Below are 21,245 nucleotides of genomic sequence, written 5' to 3'. Positions count from 1 at the left end.
TTTTGGTCAACAGCTATTTATCTGATGTAAGTATTGGGCAATTCAATGAAGGAACAGGGAAAATGAAAATCTTGAGAAAGGTAAGATTTATGAAATCCAAAAAAGTGATAGTAGAAGACAGCTCCAATCACACAGGAAGCCATTGGCACATTAAAATCAGTTAGCAGTAGATGTCTAAAGAAGGAAAAAAATAGCCACAGATCAGACAGAAGTGTTTCCAAAGAGACTGATTTCAAAGCACAGGATGGAGACAAGCCCCTGGGAAAATCAAACAGAACTTTTACTCTATTTGACACTCTTTGTGATCACTCTGAGAAAATAAAATGTAAAGGATTCTGTATTGTGCTATATTTAATTTTATTAGAAGTAGAATTCCTAGCCCCCGAATCCCACTTTCCCTTGTTGGAAATTTATAGTATAGGATCTGTGCGCTGTGGCACATGCCTGTAACCCAATGGCTTGGGAGGATGGGGTAGGAGGATTGCAAGTTCAAAAACAGCCTCAGCAATTTAGCGAGGCCCTAAGTAACTCAGTTGGACCCTGTCTCTAAATAAAATATAAAAAAGGGATGTGGCTCAGTAATTGAGTGCCCCTGAGTTTAATTCCTGGTACCAAAAAAAAAAAAAAAAAAGAAAGAAAGAAAAGAAAAAAGCAAACTCTTAACCCTTAGAAAACTAAGGATAGAAGCTGTAGCCACATGTTACCAAAAGATACTACAATGAATAGCAGAAAGCCACCCAGACTGGTCAATTCACCAGTTGTGCCAGGTATTCTCTATATGGCTAGAAACAAGCCAAAAAAAAAAAAAAAAAAAAAAAAGCAAACTCAGAGTAACTAGTATTTGGGGGCAGTCTGGCCAGATACTACTGACCCCAAGTATAGGTTTCTGGCTTCCCTGAGCATAAAAATTTCTTAAGCTAATATATGAAGCTAAGAGACTTCATCAGATGTCACTTGTGGGGGTTCTATGTATCCAACATGCAGCAAAGAAGAAAACAATAAGGCTAGTAAAGACTTGAAGTTAAGGCTGCCCTGGATGAGCCGCTTATTTTGGTCTGATTCCTCTACATCCTAACTGGATGGTGATGGAAACAGAAATAAAAAGGGCTGCCAAGGGTCACAGGGACAAATGTGCCTAGGCTTCCACTCCCCCCAGGGATGGGCATCATGGGTGAGCCGGGAACAGCATTCGTTTCTTCTACTGGCATTGATTTCTCGGACCATGCATCTAGTTAGTATTTCCAAACTTCACCTTCTCCCCCTTCTGTTTCGATTCCAGGACAGGAACAGGTTGCTGAGAAGAGGCCTTGCTACGCAGCTCTTTGTGGCTATATTTGAATTTCAAGGTTATGCTGAGCATAAAAAGATTCAGTCACCTTAATAAGCAAACAAGTAACAAGTAGTGACGACATCGGGATTGACAAATCACTGAGATAGTCATAGGTCAAAAGCAGGGTGTCCCTGTCATGGATGTAGATCACAGGTCACTGAATCTGAAAGGTGTCATTGAGTTTTCATGGGAAATACCGTATCGCCTACCTGAAAACACCGAAAGGCACATGTCGTGGCCAGATGACTTCCTAAACACACGTCGCTATCACCAACCCCTTGGATTAAATGATTGCTGACAAGTGCCAAGGAGGAAGTCTGCTAGATTAGGGGACAGAGAGCTGGTGCACAGTCAGGACAGAATTAGCCAGCATCCAGTCTGACCAAATGCTTTCTCTGTGTCACTTGACAATATGTAATATTCCAGTAATATTCTTAGATTCCCTCAAAATGTAAAAGGAGAGATTTCCCCAGCTTTTCTTCCCTGTGCTATCCCCACCCCCACCCCAATGAAGCCCAGCATCTTGAAAGACCCCTACTCCAACAGGTGCTCTAACAGGCTGAAGGGCTTGAAGAAATAAACAGCTTCATGACATACTCTTAAGTGCCTATTCCACAGCCACCCTTGGCAAATCATCTCAGGTTGAGGTTGTTCTTCAAATGCAGAGATAAACTGGGTGTGGTGGCACACACCTGTAATCCCAGTGGCTCCTGAGGCTGAGGCAGGAGGATCATGAGTTCAAAGCGAGTGTCAGCAAGTTAGCAAGACCCTAAGCAACTTAGTTAGACCTTGTCTCTAAGTAAAATATATTTTAAAAAGCCTAGAGATGTGGCTCCATTGTTAAGCACCCCTGGGTTCAATCCCTGGTACAAAAAAAAAAAAATGCAGAGAGAAGCAATGGAGAGAGGTACAAAGAAGTTGACTATAAAAAAGAAAGAAAGAAAGAAAGAAATCTTTCTGCAATGATTTCATAGCTCAAGTTTTTGCTTAGGGAAGTCTCATTCTGGTTCAAAAAGGTAGATTCCTGAAATTAAAGTCCAAAGTCAGGCCTTGGAACTGGGTAGTCACTTAGTGCAGAAGAAGGTGCTTGGGAGTGAGAAGTCACAGGGCCTACACTGGTGTTGACTAGGGGGCAAATGAGCTACCCGCTTTAGAATGGAAACTCTGATTTTGCTATCAGTGTAGCCTTTGTGGCCTTGAGCAAAGTCTTGGGCATTCTTGAGTCTCAGTTTCCACATTGGAAGGGTGGAGATAGCAAGGGCTGTTCACAGGGTTACTGAGAACATTCAAAGGGAGGGTGGACATGATAGCTGAGCACTTGCACCCAGTGCCCCATAAGTCCCCAAAGAACACCAGCTCAGTCAACATCTGCAAAGCCAACGTTCATCTCTGATGTCATTTTTATAAGCATCTTAATGCTAAAACTTTATAGTTTCTCAGAAAGGGAAATTGGTATGTATCTCTTAACAGGAAATCTCGGAGGTCCACTGTCTGAGCTTTGTTGCTTTTTGTCTTGCCTTGTATTTTAGGGGGTGACTTTTGTTTGTTTTGATGGATGAAACAACTCACTTAAGAATTCAGTATTTTGCTGAACATTGTCTTCATTTTGATGAGAGAGACCGAGGTTGCTGGGTTCTTTCAATGGGGTATGACACATCTCAGGAACATGAAAGTGACACTTCTTACTATATATTTTTTTTCTCCAGGTCTTCCAACCCGATCCCTAATATAATAATTATGGAGCAGAGTGATTCTTCCTGCACATCAATTGCTCTATCTTTTCAAGACACATCAACGGTCATATCAAAATATTAGTTTATTTATTTATTTATTTGAAAGTATGCATTGCAGAGGAATCACTTTGGAAAGATGTGCTTGGTAGGAGTCATATGTGTCCCTCCCACAGTGGCATTCAAATGACCCTTCAACCTACCCACTGGCTGGGCTCGGTGCTTCCAAACATGGAGGTCCCCACCGGCTCCTTGCCCTGTCATAATTGAAGGAGTCTTTCATATGCTGAAGGAAATAACTACAGGGACTCAAATGTCTTAGAGATTATTAGCTATTGGTCATCTCTATTTCTTTAGAACAAGAGAGAGCCAAACTGAATCCTGAATCTGTTATGAAGTTTTTGATCCTTCTGCTTCCTCCAATGCCTCAGTAGGGGACCACCCCCTCATCTTCCACGGTCTTTGCAATGGTGGCAGTCTCAACAGGATATGGTGGTTGCCAGGCAGGTGAGTGGGGATAGAGGAAAGGACAGCTGGGTCAGGCTGAGATCAGAGGTAGGCATGGCCTTCCTTCTTCCCTTCCTTGTCCAGAGTGGTGTTCTCTGCCAATAATGCGCTTCCCATGCTCCAGGCATTGTCTGCAATGTCATTTCCATCTCCATCTTCCATTGACTTCCATTCTCCTCAGAGAAGTCATCCCTGGCCTGCATGTTAGTTACTCCACAGCACTTGTCACAGTTGATTAGATCTGCTGATCTCCTGAGCCACCTAGTGAGCTCCAGGAGTGCCGGGGCCATTTCTAACTCTCCTTCCCACTTGGTCCCTTGTGGTCAGCTAGGCACCTAAGAAGGCTCAGTAAACATATCTGGAAGGAATATCTGAGTGTATGAACTGTTAGCTCATGGGTCATGAAGTTGACATTTGCCTTGGGGACAAACAGAGCTCCTTAAAAATCTTCAGTCAGCCTCATGGCCAGGATCTTCAACCCACATGGTAGATGGAGGCCCTGACTTGGATGTTCTCCTGCAAGATGGGAGGGCATCCTGCCTCACTGATCCCACCCACTGGCCAGGGCACTCCTGCCAATGCCCAGTCGGGGAGACAAAGGGGCAAGAGGGGACCTAAGGCAAAGCTTCTTCCATCAGTCTGAGAGGCTAGGCCAGCTCTTTAGGGCTGTGGAGAATCCAGAAGCACTGAACTTAATCGGCCCCCACAGCTGTTTGTGAATGGGGACCTGATCATTTGAGGGCAGCTGGGGAAGAGGAAGGACATGGTCTCACAGGAGAATGACACATGGAAAGAAGCCTGCTGAAAGACTGGCAATGTGCATGGGTAGGGAATCAGGGCTGACTTATTCCATTTAAAATGTCAAGCCAGAAGCAGTGGCACATGCCCAGCTACTGGGGAGGCTGAAGCAGAAGGATTGCAAGTTCAAGTCCTGCCTGTGCAACTTGATGAGACCCTGTCTTAAAACAAACAGAAAAGGGCTGGGGATGAGGCTCAGTGGTACAGGACTACTGGGTTCAATCTCTAGTGCTACAAAAAAAACCCAAAACCCAAACCAAACAACAACAATAAAACAATTCAACTACGCACCAAAATTTAAGGGTCAAAAAGGAAAGGGGATGATAGTTTCAAATTGCAAATTGAGCACATTTGAGCATCATTGCAAGTTCAAAAATCAGGGCCACTTCAAATCTTAATTTTCAAAGTAGGAACCTTTAAATGACATTTAAATGGGGTTCATCCCAATGGCTGCTGAAGAAGGATCCCTGGAGAGAGGAGGGGACCACTGAGCTTACAATGCCCCAGTGGACATGCCATTGTCATCTGAAGTTTCAGACCCAGAACTGCTACTGAGGAAAGAAAAAGTCCTGACATTGTTGGTTTATATTTTATATTTATATTTTATATTTATCATTTGGCGGAAGCCACGCCATGGATTTCTTCATACCTCTTCTCATTCGTTCTTCTTCCTCCATGAGGTGGATGTTTCTCTTTCCATTGTATAGTTGAGGAAACAGAGGCACAGCGAGGCTCAGAAAATTGTCCAAGATTACTCATCTTATTATTGTCAGAGTCACAGTCTGAAGCTGGTCAATCTAACTGCATAGCTTGTGCCTTTAGTCACTTGCTATACCACCTGTGAAATCAGTCACTGAGCAAGGTACACTCTACGTGGGGATCCATTTTTATGTTTTTATGTGAGGATGCACCAAGGCACTGTGAGGAAGATTGTAGGACAGTTACTCCCTCTGGCCTTTACTCATTAAATTATTTAAGCACTTATCCATCTACCTCACTAATCAACCAACTAAACAACCATCTAACCAACCAAGCAACCATTAACTGACCAACTAATTAATCAACCAATCCACTACCCAAACCATCATCCATCTCACCAGCCAACTAATCAACCAACCAACCATCCTCCATTACTATAAATTGAGATTAGTAATAGTACCCTCAATTACTAAGGAAAGAGCTTAACTCAGAGCCTCATGATGCTGATCGATTGACATCATCCTTGAGTTGCATGTAAGTACAGCTTTCCATTGTGGCAATGCATGTCTTAAAGACAGAGGGCAGGTTTGAGGCCTCTGTGGCTGTCCTGTGGAAGTTATCCCTGGACTTACTGAAAGGGCATTGATCAACAAACTTCATAGAGTGCTCTTTCCTAAAGGAAACTACTTGTGATCTAATGATCAGAAAAACTTGGGCTTCCACTGAAAACCTGATGGATTGGCTTTTACTCTGCATACTGAAACTTGAACAATGTTTGTGATTATGATTAAGAATTTTGAGGTGCTGGGTGTGGTGGCCCAGGCTAGTAATCCCAGTGACTTGGGAGGCTGAGACAGGAGGATCACGAGTTCAAAGGCAGCCTCAGCAACCAAGTGGCACAACCAAGACCCAAATCAACTCAGTGAGACCCTTTCTCTAAATAAAATATAAAAAGGGTTGGGGATGTGGCTAAGTGGTTAAGGGCCCCTGGGTTTAAAATCCAGTACTAAAATAATAAAAAATTTAAAAAGAATTTTCATTTAAAGTTGCAGCTAGACCCTTGGGGACAAAGTGTACTGTTTTAATTTCATCCTTTATTTATTTATTTCTTTTCTTTTTGGTACCGGGGATTGAACCCAGGGGCACTGCACTACTAAGCCACATCCCCAGCCTTTTTTAAAAATGTTTTAGTATTTTACTTAGAGTCAGGGTCTCACTGAGTTGCTTAAGGCCTCACTCAATTGCTGAGGCTGGCTTTGAACTCACGATCCTCCTGCCTCAGCTCCCCAAACAACTGGGATTACAGGCATGTGCCATCGTGCCCAGCCTTGAATACTTTTTTGAAGTCCACTTCTAATCTATGTTTTCTGGGTTGAAATTATGTTTGGTTAGGATTTCTTATGTCCTTGTGGTAACCAGAAGGAAAATGAACATGATTATTTGTAAAGTTTAGTTTATGTATTGATAATGTTTAGCTAATACAGGAAAGAAGAAGCTACCTAAGTGTAAGCAGGAGGCCACTATGATTCTCCTTGCTCTAAAGCATGGGCTGGAGGGTGTACTGAGTGGATTCTGTAAAAAATGTAAATTTGATGGATAGGCTCAGGGCAGCGGCACTTTTTTTCTTTCATATCTGATGGGTGGGATTTAAATTCTTCCTTCCAAAAGAAGGAGAGGGAGAGGAAGAGGACTTGAAGACAAAAAGCACTATTCTGGAAAGAAAAATTCTGAGTTTCAGAGTTTTCAAATCCAGATTTTGGGTTTGCTTATTGCATGAAATTAACTGAATCACTTAACTTTCTTGATCTTTGGTTTTCTCTTCTGCAAAAGGGGTCCATAATTCCTACTTATTTCACTGAGCAGTTATGAGAATGGAAAGAAGAGAGGTCTGAGGGGAAAATCTTGAGAACGGTAATATGAGCTTCACAGAGTAGTCCTAATGGATATTATTTCCTACAAATAAAATGTCCAAATTCTAACAGTGCTGTCCATGGTATATTTAAAGTTCATTCCCCCAGTCCTTATATAAAAAAAAAAAACTATCTGATTGGAGGGGGAAAATAGAAAGAAAAAAAAAAAAGAAAATATCTGCCCCCCCGCCCCTCCTTTTGCTTGAGATTGCTCCAAAGTGACATGTCAGAACTGGCTTTGTTGATAGTGGCATTCTCTCTGTTAGAAAGTGCCATCTATCACCTTTGCTTGGCCAGAAACAAGAGAAGGCCAGGGGTGCATCTTACCTCATCATCGCAGCTAATGGAGCATTTGCCATCCAGAGAGGCACACTGTATGGGGCAAGAACAAGGGAGACTGTGTTACTGGGATGTCCCTGCATCTGCTGTGGCTGCCACTTAGCTATTAAAGTCAAAGCCTGTGATGCAAATCACCAAATTTCATCCAAAGAGAAGGCTTCAAGATGAGACTTTGGCTCCCCTCTCCAGAATCAATATCAACTCCAAACAGTCATAAAAGAGACATATAAAGCAATCTGGGGAGGGCTGGCTTTTTTCCATCTATTTTATGTTGTCATTCAATATGGATGATATCTTTTAAAGATATCAAATCTTTTGGTAACAAGACGTAATTATGTAATTATTTAATTTTAAATCAGTTTCCTATGACTTACCAAAATTCTTGTCTGTGTTCTTAGCATTGCAGTTTTTAAAGTATTTTAACTTAAGAAATGATATACCATACCATCTTCTTATCCATTCATCTGTTGAGGAACATCTAGTTGGATTCCACATCTTAGCTCTGTGATAACACCCAAGGAATATGGGACTGAAGGTGTCTCTTAGATATGCTGATATCATTTCCTTCAGATATATACTTTCAACATGTAGAATTGAGTGGGCAGAGGCAGTTTATCAGTATATCACTTGCTATTTGTGCTCTAAGCAAATATCACTAAGAATCCTTAGCAAAAAGAGGGGAAAGAATGTACCCAGATTCTCTAAGCAGAATAGCTCACAGAAGTCCATTGACCAAAATAGGCAGATACATTAAAAAGAAGAAGAAGAAGAAAGAGAGAGAGAGAGAGAGAGAGAGAGAGAGAGAGAGAGAGAGAGAGAGAGAGAAAAGAAGGAAGAAAGAAAGAAAACAAAACAAATTGGGCACAGTGGTGCATGCCTGTTATTCCAGTGGCTGGGGAAGCTGGGGCAGGAGGATCACAAGTTCAAAGCCAGCCTCAACAAAAGCGAGGCCCTAAGCAACTCAGTGAGACCCTGTCTCTAAATAAAATACAAAATGTGGCTCAGTGGTCGAGTGCCCCTGAGTTCAATCCCCAGTAAAAACGAGTCATGTGAGGGTCTTCTCCTTTTTTTTTTTTAAAGAGAGAGAGAGAGAGAGAGAGAGAGAGAGAGAGAACTTTTAAATATTTTTTAGTTTTCGGTGGACACAACATCTTTATTTTACTTTTTATGTGGTGCTGAGGATCGAACCCAGCGCCCTGCGCATGCCAGGTGAGGACGGTACCGCTTGAGCCACCTCCCCAGCCCCCATGTGAGGGTCTTCTTAATTGCAATAAAGAACTCTCAACTAACCAGGCATCACAACAAGATTAGGAGGAAGTCACTATGAAAGCCTAATATTAAAAGTTCCCAATAGTAAAAGAAAAACTCCTTACAGAAAGTTGGTATCTTGACCTTATAATTCAAACTGTTCCTAAGAGCAAATTCCCTACTTTGCTCAGCACGTGGTGTCTAACATGTTGGCAGCCCTTTATTTTGCAGTGAAATGAATGGATATCTGAGCAGCTGACAGTTTATTTTACATTCATCAGTAAACTGGCACTTTTAGTCTCCGGGTACCCAAATGTGAACACCTGTATAATAACAGTGTCGCTAATGCTTCAAGATGGTGATTATACCTTACCTGTCTGCTGGCAGTCCAGAACTTCCTTTGGAAAAACTCAAGTTTCATCTGAATGCCTACAGCTGGAACAAATTATAAATAAGACAGAGCATCAGAGATCCCTTTACATAATTATTTAAGATTATCCCTGAAAATTACCCATCAGGGCAAGATGCTGATACAAGCATATCCGAAAAAAAAAAAAAATTTACAGGGATGCACACAACTTATTCTTCCAGATAAGAAATTCTCAAGGTTACCTCTACATACAGAACTCTTGCTAAGAACAAATAGAATACAATGCAGATGACTCTTTGGAGAAACGTTACTTTAATGTTTCTAAAATTTATTCATATACTTGCTATAAAAATCCTCCAAACACAAGCTGTAATTAGATTTTTTTTAAAAAAAGCATATTCTAAAGATAAGTACAGAAGGAAATTGATCAAATTATGCAATTATATATATATATGTGTGTGTGTGTGTGTGTGTGTGTATATGTATGTATATGAATATACCACAATGAATCTATAAAGCAAAGATTAAAAAAACAATAAATGAATAGAAGGAAGACCAGTAAAATAGAGAAAGAGGAACAGAGGAGGGAGGAGGGGAGGGAAAGAAGAAGTACTAGGGATTGAAATGGAGCAAATTATATTGCATGTATGTATGATTATGTCAAAAGGAACCCCACTATTATGAACAGCTGTAATGCACTAATAAAAACATTTTGAAAAAGATCAGTACTTCTTCAGGTCCACTTTCAGCTATGACACGCTCTATGGCTTTGGATATCTAAAACATGCATTTTGCCTGCCCTTTTGAGATATGACATTTGAAAAGCACTTAACACCAGGTTGGTATTTAGCAGGGAGTCCCCTAGTGTCCACATCTCAATACTCTTCTCTCCCCAGGAACTCTGGTGAGATTATATAACTCCTTGTCTGTGAAAAGCTTCCTAAAGCAATGGTGCATAGCCACTCTTGTGATTGAAAGATACCACAAGTGATCTGAAACCCTGGGAGGTGGAAGGAATGCAGGGGAACTTCAGAACTCAAACCTGAACAAGCTCATCATACGTCATCACCCCCCAAATCCATTTAAGCCAGAATTTCCAGGAGTGAGGGTCTCGGTCTGGTGTTTCTTAAAGGTCCCTAGGTGAGTCTACTGTTCAGTAAGGGTTGAGGAGGTCAAGGTTGGTTGCTCTGTAAATTGTCTGCCATAGACCTACTAGGCACGATGTGAGCCACCTGGTCTGAATACATCTTGAGCTGTTCTTCCAGGCTTGAAGAAAATTTCCATGAATACCTGAAGGATTTGGGAGTATGAGGGCTGTGTATGGTGCTTCCAATAAAGCTGGTCTCCATTATGTCGGACCAGATAACAAGGTGAGAACCAGGGTGCAGGCTGGGATTTCCTTAAAGGCACCAACAACAGAGGTGAGTGCCCTGTGCTGAAGAAGGGCTTGGAACAAGAAGCTCTGATTTAAAAAAAAAAAAAAGACAGGGAGGGAGTTGGGCATGATGGCATATACCTTAACATCAGCTCCTCAGGGGGCTGACAATGGTTCCCTGAGAGAGTCACTCCACAGTAGTCTTTCCCTGGTGTTTCCAGCTCTGACAGTCCACAGCTGCCCCTGGCTAACCTCTTACCTCTGAAGTTCTTCCATTAGTTTCCCAGGCCCTTTCTGAGCGCCCTTCCCATTCTTTGACGGGGCCCTTATTTTCACCTCCCTAATGAAGCTAGCTGCTTGCTCCAGGGTGTTTATCCATCTCACATACTTGGAGCCTGCTATCATCTGCCCCTGTTGGTCCTGTACCCCAGCTCCTCAGGGTGCGGTAATCTTTCCTCATGAGTCAGTCCTCTATGCCATTAATCATTCAGGCCAGGTCTCTCTGATCTTTCTCCAGTAGGCTGCATCCTCTCCCTGATTCTGATGCCCTAACCTAGACACCACTTCCCCCACTTTTCATTCACTCCCTGTCTGGGCCATGGGGTTGCTGAGCCAGGGCTCCCACGTAGATCTGACTGCAACTGGTCTGTTCCATTTCCACCTGGCTGTGTTCCTGTTGGCTGACCCCAGGCCTCCTCCAGCAACAGTGGCCCTGGCTTCCCAGCATGCATTGGGGTTTGCAAGATTTTCACCTAAAAGTTAACATACTTTTTTTGTGATTAAGAGACTCACAGTTCCATTGGTGGGTCAGTGGCCTTCTCTGGGCTAAACTGTCTTCTGGGTACTAATGGAAAGGAGACCACACAATCCCTTGAAGTCTAGTTCAGAAGGAACTAAATGATAAAATCTATATTAGAGGCATAAGCATAGAACTGTGGAGTATAGACAGGCTGACTTGGCCTCGTGGAGCTGATGAGATCTTTGTGGAAGGTAGAACACAGAGCTCCAACTCATAGCAACATTAAGAACAAGAAGATGGTGACCCCACAGGAGGAACTGTGTATTCTGGGGCCTGAGAAGAATGGGGATCTATTTGTGTAAGCTGAGGTCAAATGGTAAGTGGTCTTAGATGTCTGGCCAAAGCATCTGAAGAAGATGCAGCAAGCCAGGGATTAACCTATTTTCTCTGGCTAAATCCAGCCTACTTTTATAAAGTTTCATTGAAACACAGTCACGACCTTTAGTTTACATACTGCCTGTGGCTACAATGACAAAATTGAGTCGTTGCAACAGAGACAGAATGGTTCACAAAATCTGAACCCATTTACTATCTGGCCTTTAGAGAAAAAAATAAGCTGAAATCTACTTTACAGAAGTAGTAGAATACGATTTCCACTTCGTTTGCTTCTGAAGTCCTAGGGATTGAACCTGGAGCATTATGCACGCTAGGCAAGCCCTGAGCTCCATCCCAAGCCCTTCTGATTTCCAGACAGGGTCTTGTTAAATTTCCCAGGCTGGCCTTGAAATTGTGATCCTCCTTCCTCAGCCTCCCTAGTGGCTGACTGTATGTGCCACTGTGCCCAGTTCAGATTTTTTATTTTAGAACGTCCAGTCTGAAAGCTTACAGAGGAAGTTCTAGGCAAAGGGCCCGGACAGTGGGAGACAGAGAATGAAATGTGTTTGCCACTGGTGCAGGCATTGGGCTTGTTATTTCTTAAGCATGAAAATGATTTAAACTACAATAAAACAAAACAAAACAATAAAATTAAGAACAAAATCCCATCTCAAACATCACTATTTTCCTTTATTTGGTTCCACATGGTTTTTGTTTCTGTTTTTAACCTTTATCAGAGAACACATTTTAACATCAGTGAGTGCCCCTCCTTGCCCCTCCCCCACAACCTAAATGGAACCTGAGCTATTTGTCATGCCAGGCTGTTCTGTCCTTTCAACAACATTTCAGGCCATAACACTGTATTCTGCTTCAAGTCAGTCTTGCGAATTTAATAAGGAAAACAAGGACAGAAAATGCTTTAGTGAAACCCAAGTCCCAAGGAGAGGGCAGAAAATAAAAACGCCATTCCTGGGGTTTGAAATTTTTTAGACAGTCCAGAAAATCATCCACATATTTTCCGCCCCCAGGAGTCTGTGGTACTCTTCACTTCCATTATGAAAGCTCCAGGGCTCCCTGTGGGGAACCTCTACCACAGGGCAGAGACCGAGTCTCCTTCTCATAACAGTATTTGGTGGAACCTTATCACCTCCTAGGAGCTGAACAGACCTCAATGAAATGATTCCATAGGTTCCTTCCCAATGTTTGACTATAAAGGAAGAGTCTCCCAGACCAATGACACCCCCCCCACACACACACACACCCCTCGCCAAGATACTGGGATGGCCTTTGGAAGTCAGCAAAAGAGCAGAATCACTGTTAAGAGAATTGCCATTGTTAAGAGAATTTTACTGGGGGCTGGGGCTGTAGCTCAATGGTATAGCACTTGCCTAGAATGTGTGAGGTGCTGAGTTCGATCCTCAGCACCACATAAAAATAAACAAATAAAATAAAGGCATTCTGTCCATCGACAACTACAAATAAATAAATAAATAAATAAAAATAAATGAGAATTTCACTGACCCAATTTCTCTTAGGGTTTAAATTATCTAGGTGACTATTCTTGCAACTCATGTCAATATGCCAAGAAGGAACACATTTCACAGAACTTCAAGGGAGTGTCTTCAGATATCCTCTTTTCCCAACCTTCTAACTTTGTATCTTTTTCTTCTCTTGTTCCATCCCTTTTCCCCAGATTCATTGGAACCCCAGTGCCAGGTGGTATGTTTCAGTGACCAAGACAGAGTGACACAAGAGCCAGGGGCTAGAGCCTGGGGAGGGCAGGTCAGCTGCTACAGGGAGTCACACTTCGGCATTCTCAGACTGAGAGGACATCACAGGGCACTGGCCAAGCCTAAAACATACAGACTATTTGATTTTCACTCAGATCAAGGTGCATAATGCTGAGACCTCCAATGCTCTGAATTGGGGCTGTCCAAATTGGTGGCCATTAGCTCCATGTGGCTACGAAAGGTAACATTCAATAAAATTCACAGTTTAGTTCTTTAGTTGCACTAATCACATTTCAAGAGTTCAATGGCCACACAAAGATAGAGGCTACTGATCTGGACCATGCCAACCTAGACCATTTCCTTCACTGCAGAGTTCTATTGGATAGTGGTCAGTAATCACAGGAGGGATCCCAGAAAACAACTGAAGGAACAGTCCTTGAAGGAATGAAAGTAAGGCTTTTTACAGATCAACAGTACCATCACTCCTAGAGGTGGATGGAATGAGGCTGACCCTAATATCAAGGGTTTGGAGAGCTTAGATTAGATTGAACTGCCACAGTGTGAGACAATTTGTCTCTGCAAAGGAAAGTCGCTAGTTTGAGAGAACCCCAAAGAAATCAATCCAGTATGCTCCATGTGGCTACCGCCCCCCAAGATTTATTTATTTTGCTTTATAAAATTTGAGAATACAAATTACATTTCCAGTGCTATTATATTCAAATGCATTCAAGATGAAATCATGCATGCATCTCATATCATGTTAATAGACATGCCTTCAAGTGTAATCCGAAACTCACGAAATAACAATGTTACATGTAAAATTAGAAATAGAATAACTTTTTCATATTGTATTCATTTAGAAATAATTTTCTGTGGGCTTGGCCTCAACTTGCAACATACCCTTAGGAGCACAAATCCGGTTTGTAAAATAGCCCTCACTATGCCTGGCACGCAAGCTCACAATAACACCCCTACTTCCAATCTTGCCTAGTCCTCCAGTCCTACAACACATTCAGATTTGCAAGGAGAGCTCATTCGGGATGGAGAAAATCAATCTTGCCACCATGAAGGAATTCTAACCAGATTTTTTTTTTTTAAACTGGGACACCAGGCTGTGAATCCTGTCCCCATTATTGCCGATATGCAATCTATCACTAGTTTGTCTTCCCAAAGAGAGTCCCACAAGCTCTGGCTTCTGAACAGAATTTTTGTGAAACAAGGATCCATAAGACTAATGACCATGATGTGCAAATCATTCACATTATGATTTGCTTCTAGAACTTCCTATTCTTGTAGTTCACAGCCAATACACCTTTCATGCCAATGTGTTAAGACCAAGCAGAAAATACATCCATGATAGATCCAAACGGTTCACAGCTGGAAATGTTCTTTAGGGTAGGAGATATCAGTAAGTAAATGCTTTATAAAATCATGATGTCAACTAGCAAGCTCTTAAAATGAATCTATTCCCTTCAGAATTAATGAAAGGGGTGCTCCACCATTGAAACTCTCCCCCTCTGGAATTGTGATCATTTTTGCACTCTCAGGACAGGGCTAGACATGCCAGGGTGCAGAGTGGAAGAATACTGTCCCTAACACTGGAGCTATCAGGTCCACATCTCCTTGGCCACAAAGTGTGGTTCCATGGCCAGGCACTCGCAGGCAGAATGTGGACAAAGACCATTTGTTTCTGGTGCAAAGGCAGAAAGTCACTTCCCGGAGTCTCTCTGCACTGACTTGACCACAAACAGGAGAGTTTCCTTCTAGTAGATTCCATCCCATTGATAGAGCCTACAGTAGAAAACTATCCCTTTATTAGGGAAAACAAAACTACTGTAAGTTAATAATAAATGCAATACCCGCTGAGGATTTCTCATGCATTTGCTTTCTTAGGAGTAGAACATTCTTTCAAATCCAAATTCTGTGAATAAATGCCCATCTGGGTTTTCTTCTTCAGAGAAAGGCCGCTGGCTGGTCATATTTCTGAAGCAGGCTAGTAGTTATTTTTACAGAGCAAGGTAAATATCTCACACTGAGTCTCTTAGAGATGGTCTCTCTGAATTTTTATTTCTTGGTGCACAATGGCAAAAAATGAGCATAACAAAATGTGGCACATTTGGTTTCCAACTTGCCTCAATTAACAGTCAACCATAATAGCTGTTTGCCAAGCCACATTTGTTGAAATATTTTCTTCTGTTTGTTTTCAAAATACTTAATTGTTAAGTAGAACTAACAACACATCTGAATGTCACTTCTTTGGACTGTTTTACAATTAACCCCGGATTTGGAACCAAGTCACGGTTCTGGAGTGTTGAAGGAAAGATCCCTTCACCTCTCCTCACATCCAATGTGAGCCCATCCCAGAGATCTGCTGATGTCCGGGAGAAAAGGACTTACCACGTGAATAACGATTTAAACCCGTCATGTGAATTATGACATAACTCATCTGTTAAATATTTCATGTGGAGATTTTTAATGAATTGCAATGATGGAATGTTGGACCCAAAAAAAGGCAACTGAAATCCTGGGACTAATTTGGGTGAAACTGAGAACAGAGGATCCTCACAAAGATGAGTGGGGGAGAAAAGGCAGTTGTCTTCCTGTCCCCCCTGGGTGTCAGGCTGGCAAAACCAAAAGCTTTCTTAAAAGAGGATAAATGGAGAGAAATCAAGCAGGGACAACCTCTAGAAAGATATTCAGAACAAAGAAATACATATCTGTGCCAAGTGCAGTGGCATACGCCTGTAATCCCTGTAAGCAGCTCAGGAGGCTGAGGCAGGAGTCTTGTGAGTTCAAAGCCAGCCTCAGCAACAGGGAGGCACTAAGCAACTCATTGAGACCCTGTCTCTAAATAAAATACAAAATAGGGCTGGGGATGTGACTCAGTGGTCAAGTCCTCCTGAGTTCAATCCCTAGTACCCCTAAAATAAAAAAGACATACGTGTTTGTTATAATCTTGATAAAGCCTGGATGGGATGGGTATGGTATTATTCCAGAAATTGGAGTGGGGGAGGGGGGGGCCAATGCTCACAGCAGCAGGCACACCTCATAATTTAACTGATGCTGAGAGAAGAATTCTGATGATAAAAAGGGAACAGATATTTTAAATATAACCCCCACCCCCGCAAAAACTGTTGCATATTTTGCTTCTGAAGTGTTCCCTGTGGTAGGGGTGGTAGTGGTAATCTTTCTTATATGTACACGCTTTTAATAACAAAGAGCTACATGATGTATGCTGTGGTGAGAGGGAGGGTGGAGAAGCAGGGCTCCCATGATCACTGAATTGACAAAGCCCTAGCGGGGGATTTTCCTTGAAGATGCATAACTCTGGAGGCCTATTTTAATCTGGAAGCATCCCTACCTATTTTCTGTGCCTGGCTTCTGCGGACAATGTGGAGGAAGACCTGAGCCATTTGCTCACAGATTTCTCTCAGGTTCACTTCAGCTACGTCCTGTCCCGTCAGAGTTTCTTGGGAACAGTCACCTTGGGTAAAGTCCAATCAATGACAATTAGACCTGTTTCCTCCATTTGGGGTTCTAATTACTTGACTGGATCAATGTTAAAAAGAAGGAGCAGAGCTGCAGAATGGAATAATAATTTTCTTTGGGCCTCTGAGGTATTTTGGAAACTGTTTTCTAGACCTCATCTGAAGAAACCTATAGTCCCCCGGCTTCTCAGGCCGCTGCAGCTGGCAGAGAATAGTTTTTGTCAGATCATTTTATGCTCACAAAACTCTTCAAATAATATTATTTCAATAAATTTTCAAGCCAATACATTTTAAAAGTCCATTCCCACCCTTTCAACTTTTCAGAATAAAACACTTAAGCCTTGGGTTTCATTGTATTTTAATCAGGGCTGTACAAATCAATGTCCATTAAGAAAATTATAAGCTTTCCGATCATAGCTCCCTAGTTAATAATTTCTTATGAGGTCACTAGCTAATAACATTTACCAAAGAGATTATAACCAAACTGGGGGTCACATGTCTAAAGGTTTCGAAACCCATAGTAGAATGGCCACATGAATTTGCCAAGCACCTCTGAGCTGGATGTTTGTGTGTATTTAATACCAAATAGCAGTAAAATATTTTCGTGGGCTGGTCACTCATAGAGCAGAGGGACGCCCCCCAATCCTTAGGCTCATACTATTGGGCACCGTGACAAAAAGGGACTTGACCAAGCGCACCCAGCTCACTGGAGGGACCCTGAGTTCATTTCAAAGCTGCCAGACTCAAATTCCCTCCAGAGCTGGGAGGCAATGGTGGTGAATCTAGGACCCCCCAAGTCCAGTGCCAGCTAGAATATGATCTGGATACTCCAAGTTATTTGACACTGCAACAGAAGCAGAAATCTAGACAATAATATATAGAAAATTCAATGGAGGAGCTAGGGTGGTGGCTCAGGGGTAGAGCCTAGCATGTGTGAGGCATTGGGTCCCATTCTCAGCACTGCATATAAATAAATGAAATAAAGGTTCATTGGAAAATAAATAAATTAAAAAATTTTAAAAAAGGAAAGAAAAATAAAGGTCCATTGACAACTAAAAAATATTTAAAAAAAAAAAAAGAAAATTCAATTGAAAAAATTTATAGGATTGCCAGAGAAAATATTTTTGATTAGTTAAATGAGGCAACCTCTGGCTGCGGGTCACAGTGCACCATGACCCAGAGGGACCTCTGCTGCACACTCAGCCCTGGGAGGGCTAAAGTCTGCATCTGTAGCTTAATTCAGGCTGGGAACCAAGGCCACCTCCATCAACTTTTCTGTTATGACTTCACAATCTGTTCCAGAAAGATAATGTCAGTAAAAATAGTTCATGAGAAATTTATTCCAAACATCGATATTTCTGAACAGGTCTGATCAAATAATTCTCCTTATTAGGATAAAATGGATCAAATAGGGAAACCGCCTATTAAATAATCAATGTTCAGCCTAGATTCAAGACAAGTCCACCAGTCTTAAAGGAGCCCAATTCCAATTATCCCCACATTGTAAGACCACCGGTACACCAAGGCCCTATGAATACTTGACTTGCCTGGAGTCCTCTTATGGGGATGCACACTGAGTGAGTCACTGCAGTCTGATGCTGTGCTCACTATGATATCAATTATTTCTCTCTGGAGAACTATTTTTTCCACTGAGGTGGTATGGACCTTATCTTGAGGGCAATGGAGAGCTAGGAAAACATTCTCTGTCAGGGGAAGGAAGGGTGTTCATATCTCACGATATGAACAGATCTGTGCTTTGGAAATGCCTAGGTGGCATCCACAGGGTCCATATAAGGGGAACTGGGCAGGAGTGGAGAGCAGCCAGCCCACTGGGTACGAGCTGCTGCAAAGGTTAGATCCTGTTTCTGACCCATCCTGATGGAAGGCAGATGGGAACTTCTGAATTTTGCCACAGCATGTCCAGCTCATGGACTTTGGGACAGACACATCCCCTCCCCCACCCCACCCCAGCACACACACCAACCTCAAAGACTTTGTCATTCTAGCATGGGAATTCATCATGCTTTTACTTTCAAATAAATTAATTCATAAAATGTTTTTCCTTGATCAATAGACATGTCTCCACATTATATAAGACCTAGTCCATAAGGAAAATTATTTTATAAATTGGATGGTAGAAATGACGTCATGTAAAAATAATGGCAGGACTTATGACAATCATTAATACCATTTATAAAGCTCCTACTATGTGCCAGGTATCCACTAGAGGCTTCAGATACTTTACTGCTAATCCTTACCACTCCCAGCCACACTTGATATCTGAAGAGATCAAGGATCACAGGTGTCTGCTGTGGATCACACCTCCTGTTTGGAAATGATCTTCACTCTTGATTTCAACCTACACAGCCAAATCAAGAGGCTTTCAGAACTGAGTCTGAGCATGCGCTCAGTACTTTATTGCCGAGATAAAGTGCACACTTGAGGTCGAAGGATAAATCATCAGCCATTCTCCATCCAAACAATCCAGAATATTGTCTCTGATTATCTGAATATTTCATTTTGGTCTGTCTTTTCCAGATAATGTGGACTGATTGACTTAGGTGACCCTAGTTACCTTAAGATGATTCCAAGAACTGCTCATCTAACCAGGAGGTACACTTAGGGAACTCTTCATTAAAGAGATAGGACATGTAAGATGAGAAGGAATTCATGATCAGAAAGAGGCAAAGAGACTGGGTTGAGAGAGTATATTAGTCCATGTGTAAATCCCAGGCTGGAGATGCGTTTAAAGAGACTGAGAACTTCTAGAACATCAGTGTGGCGGATATATAAGTAAGAAAACTGAACTTCCCCACTCTTTATAAGATAAGGACCAGGACTTCACAAGTAAGTTAATTGAAACTGGTGATTATAAGGTCCTTATTAGCATCTGGGCAGCCATCTTAAGTGATAGATGCCATTTTAAGGAAAAAGTTTCACTTTCCAGCCCAAGGGCCTTTCTGAGAAAGGCTCACATACCAACCCAACCCTTAACCACCCACATTAGGACCTGCCCAGCTCTGATTCCTGAGCCTTCCCCATAAAAAGTCCCAGAACTCAAGCCTGTCTTGCCTCTCTCTCCTATGGAGAGATGGCCTTGATTTGTCAGCTCTGACAGAACTCTCATGTGTATCTCTGCCTGGTCTCCTCTTTCATTTCTCCCTTACCCACCTCTCATTCCTCATTTTCCCTTCAGTGATCACTCTGGAGGATGCTCACCACACCAAGAGCAAACTGCCCTCTCGAGGTGGGTCAATGAGACCCCCCCTTTCCTGTCTTTAACCATCACATTGAACATGGCAAGGGTGACTGTCAGAAAGAGCCAAGGGAAGAACATACACTTATGAACTGGGCCTGTTCCCTCTGGCCATCCAGATACTCCAAAGCGAAACACCTGGATGGCAGATGTGTCCAGCTGTAGAACATCTGTACACAAGGTGATTATGAGCGGGGAAGGAGCAGGGAACAGGGAAGAATTAACGAGAGAGGGGCAGACAGCGCTCTGGAGCAATCAAGCACATTGTTTTTTTCCAACCTCCTGGAATCTCAGTACCTTGGAATATTTGGGAATCAGCCCTGGAGTGAAGGATACCAGTTTTGTCCCAGAGTTTAATCAGGCAGATGCCCAGGCTTGGAAAAGCCATCTTCTGTCATTACGTGATTGTCTCAAACATATGCTTGGCAGTACCTAAGACTCTCATCTGGGTTCCAGAACAGGCTGGTCAGATCTCCCAAGGGTGGACCATGGGACAGGACAGGCCCTTCTTTTTTGATTTGGCATGCAAGTTCAGGTCCTTCTCAGCAGGACTCATGCCCAGGAGCCCATGCAGCAGACAGAGGCTTCAGTGATGAGCAGCTGCCAGGTCTCAATGTGCCTCAACTCAGAGCCTCCCCCATTCCATAAGGATCCCCTAAGCATTCTTGGTGCCCAGGAGTGGTGTTAAATAAAAACCGCATGGTTCAAGGGACAAGCACATGCACTGTACTCCAGACACTAGGCAGTTAATCAGCTGTCTCTCCAGCTTTCTTTGGAGGATAAGTTTGAAACACAGTTGTTACCAACATTCTTCTTCCCAGAGTTTCCTGGCACCCCCTGGCTCTTCTCCATTCCCTAAACTAAAGCATTCCAGGCTTACAGCCTCAGGGAAGGGAGGACACAGAGGAATTCAGAGAACAAAGGGGTAAAATCTGGATTTTTGAGTTTCTAAAGCTGGAGCCCTAAGAAATGTCAGGGCAGGAAAGGAAATAGGGGAACTTTCTGGGTTAGTTTATTTTCCTCTACTTTATCTCCAGGCCCCTAATCAGATCACAGGGGAAGATGATCTGGATTGGAAAAGGAAGAGACTCCTAAGGCAAGCCAAGGTATTGGCAGCTCTGAGGGAAGGACATGCGTCATGATGGCTGGGCAGGGGTCACCTCCTGGGTTGGTCCTAAGGGTTGGGTAGGGCTCCCAGAACAGATGACCTTACACCTATCTCTACTAGCACTGGAGAGTGTGGGGACCCTGGGTTCTCCTCCTCTATCCTCCCAGAGGCCAGAGACACCGTAACTGAGCAGGAGGAGCCTCTAGCTTGTCAGGGCTAGGCCCCGGGAGCTTCCAACTGACT

At 42.7% G+C, this 21,245-nt stretch overlaps 1 protein-coding gene across 2 annotated transcripts in view; it reads right to left on the bottom strand.

Moving 5' to 3' along the window:
- The window catches only part of Cacna2d3 (calcium voltage-gated channel auxiliary subunit alpha2delta 3), an 877,637-nt gene that overhangs the window by 90,700 nt on the left and 765,692 nt on the right, over positions 1-21,245 (bottom strand). For both annotated transcript variants that reach the window (XM_058582154.1, XM_046452970.2), the window contains 2 exons: positions 8,935-8,996; positions 7,302-7,346 (listed from right to left, as the gene is read on the bottom strand). In XM_058582154.1, the coding sequence (XP_058438137.1) occupies positions 7,302-7,346; positions 8,935-8,996 (107 nt within the window). The remainder of the gene's footprint in view (positions 1-7,301; positions 7,347-8,934; positions 8,997-21,245) is intronic.

This window comes from Marmota monax, unplaced genomic scaffold (genome assembly GCF_021218885.2).
Source record: "Marmota monax isolate L192 unplaced genomic scaffold, Marmota_monax_Labrador192_F-V1.1 WCK01_AAM20220418_F8-fsc00042, whole genome shotgun sequence".
Taxonomy (NCBI): Eukaryota; Metazoa; Chordata; class Mammalia; order Rodentia; family Sciuridae; genus Marmota; species Marmota monax.
Note: the sequence above shows the minus strand (reverse complement) of the source record. Positions and strands in the feature narration are given on the sequence as shown.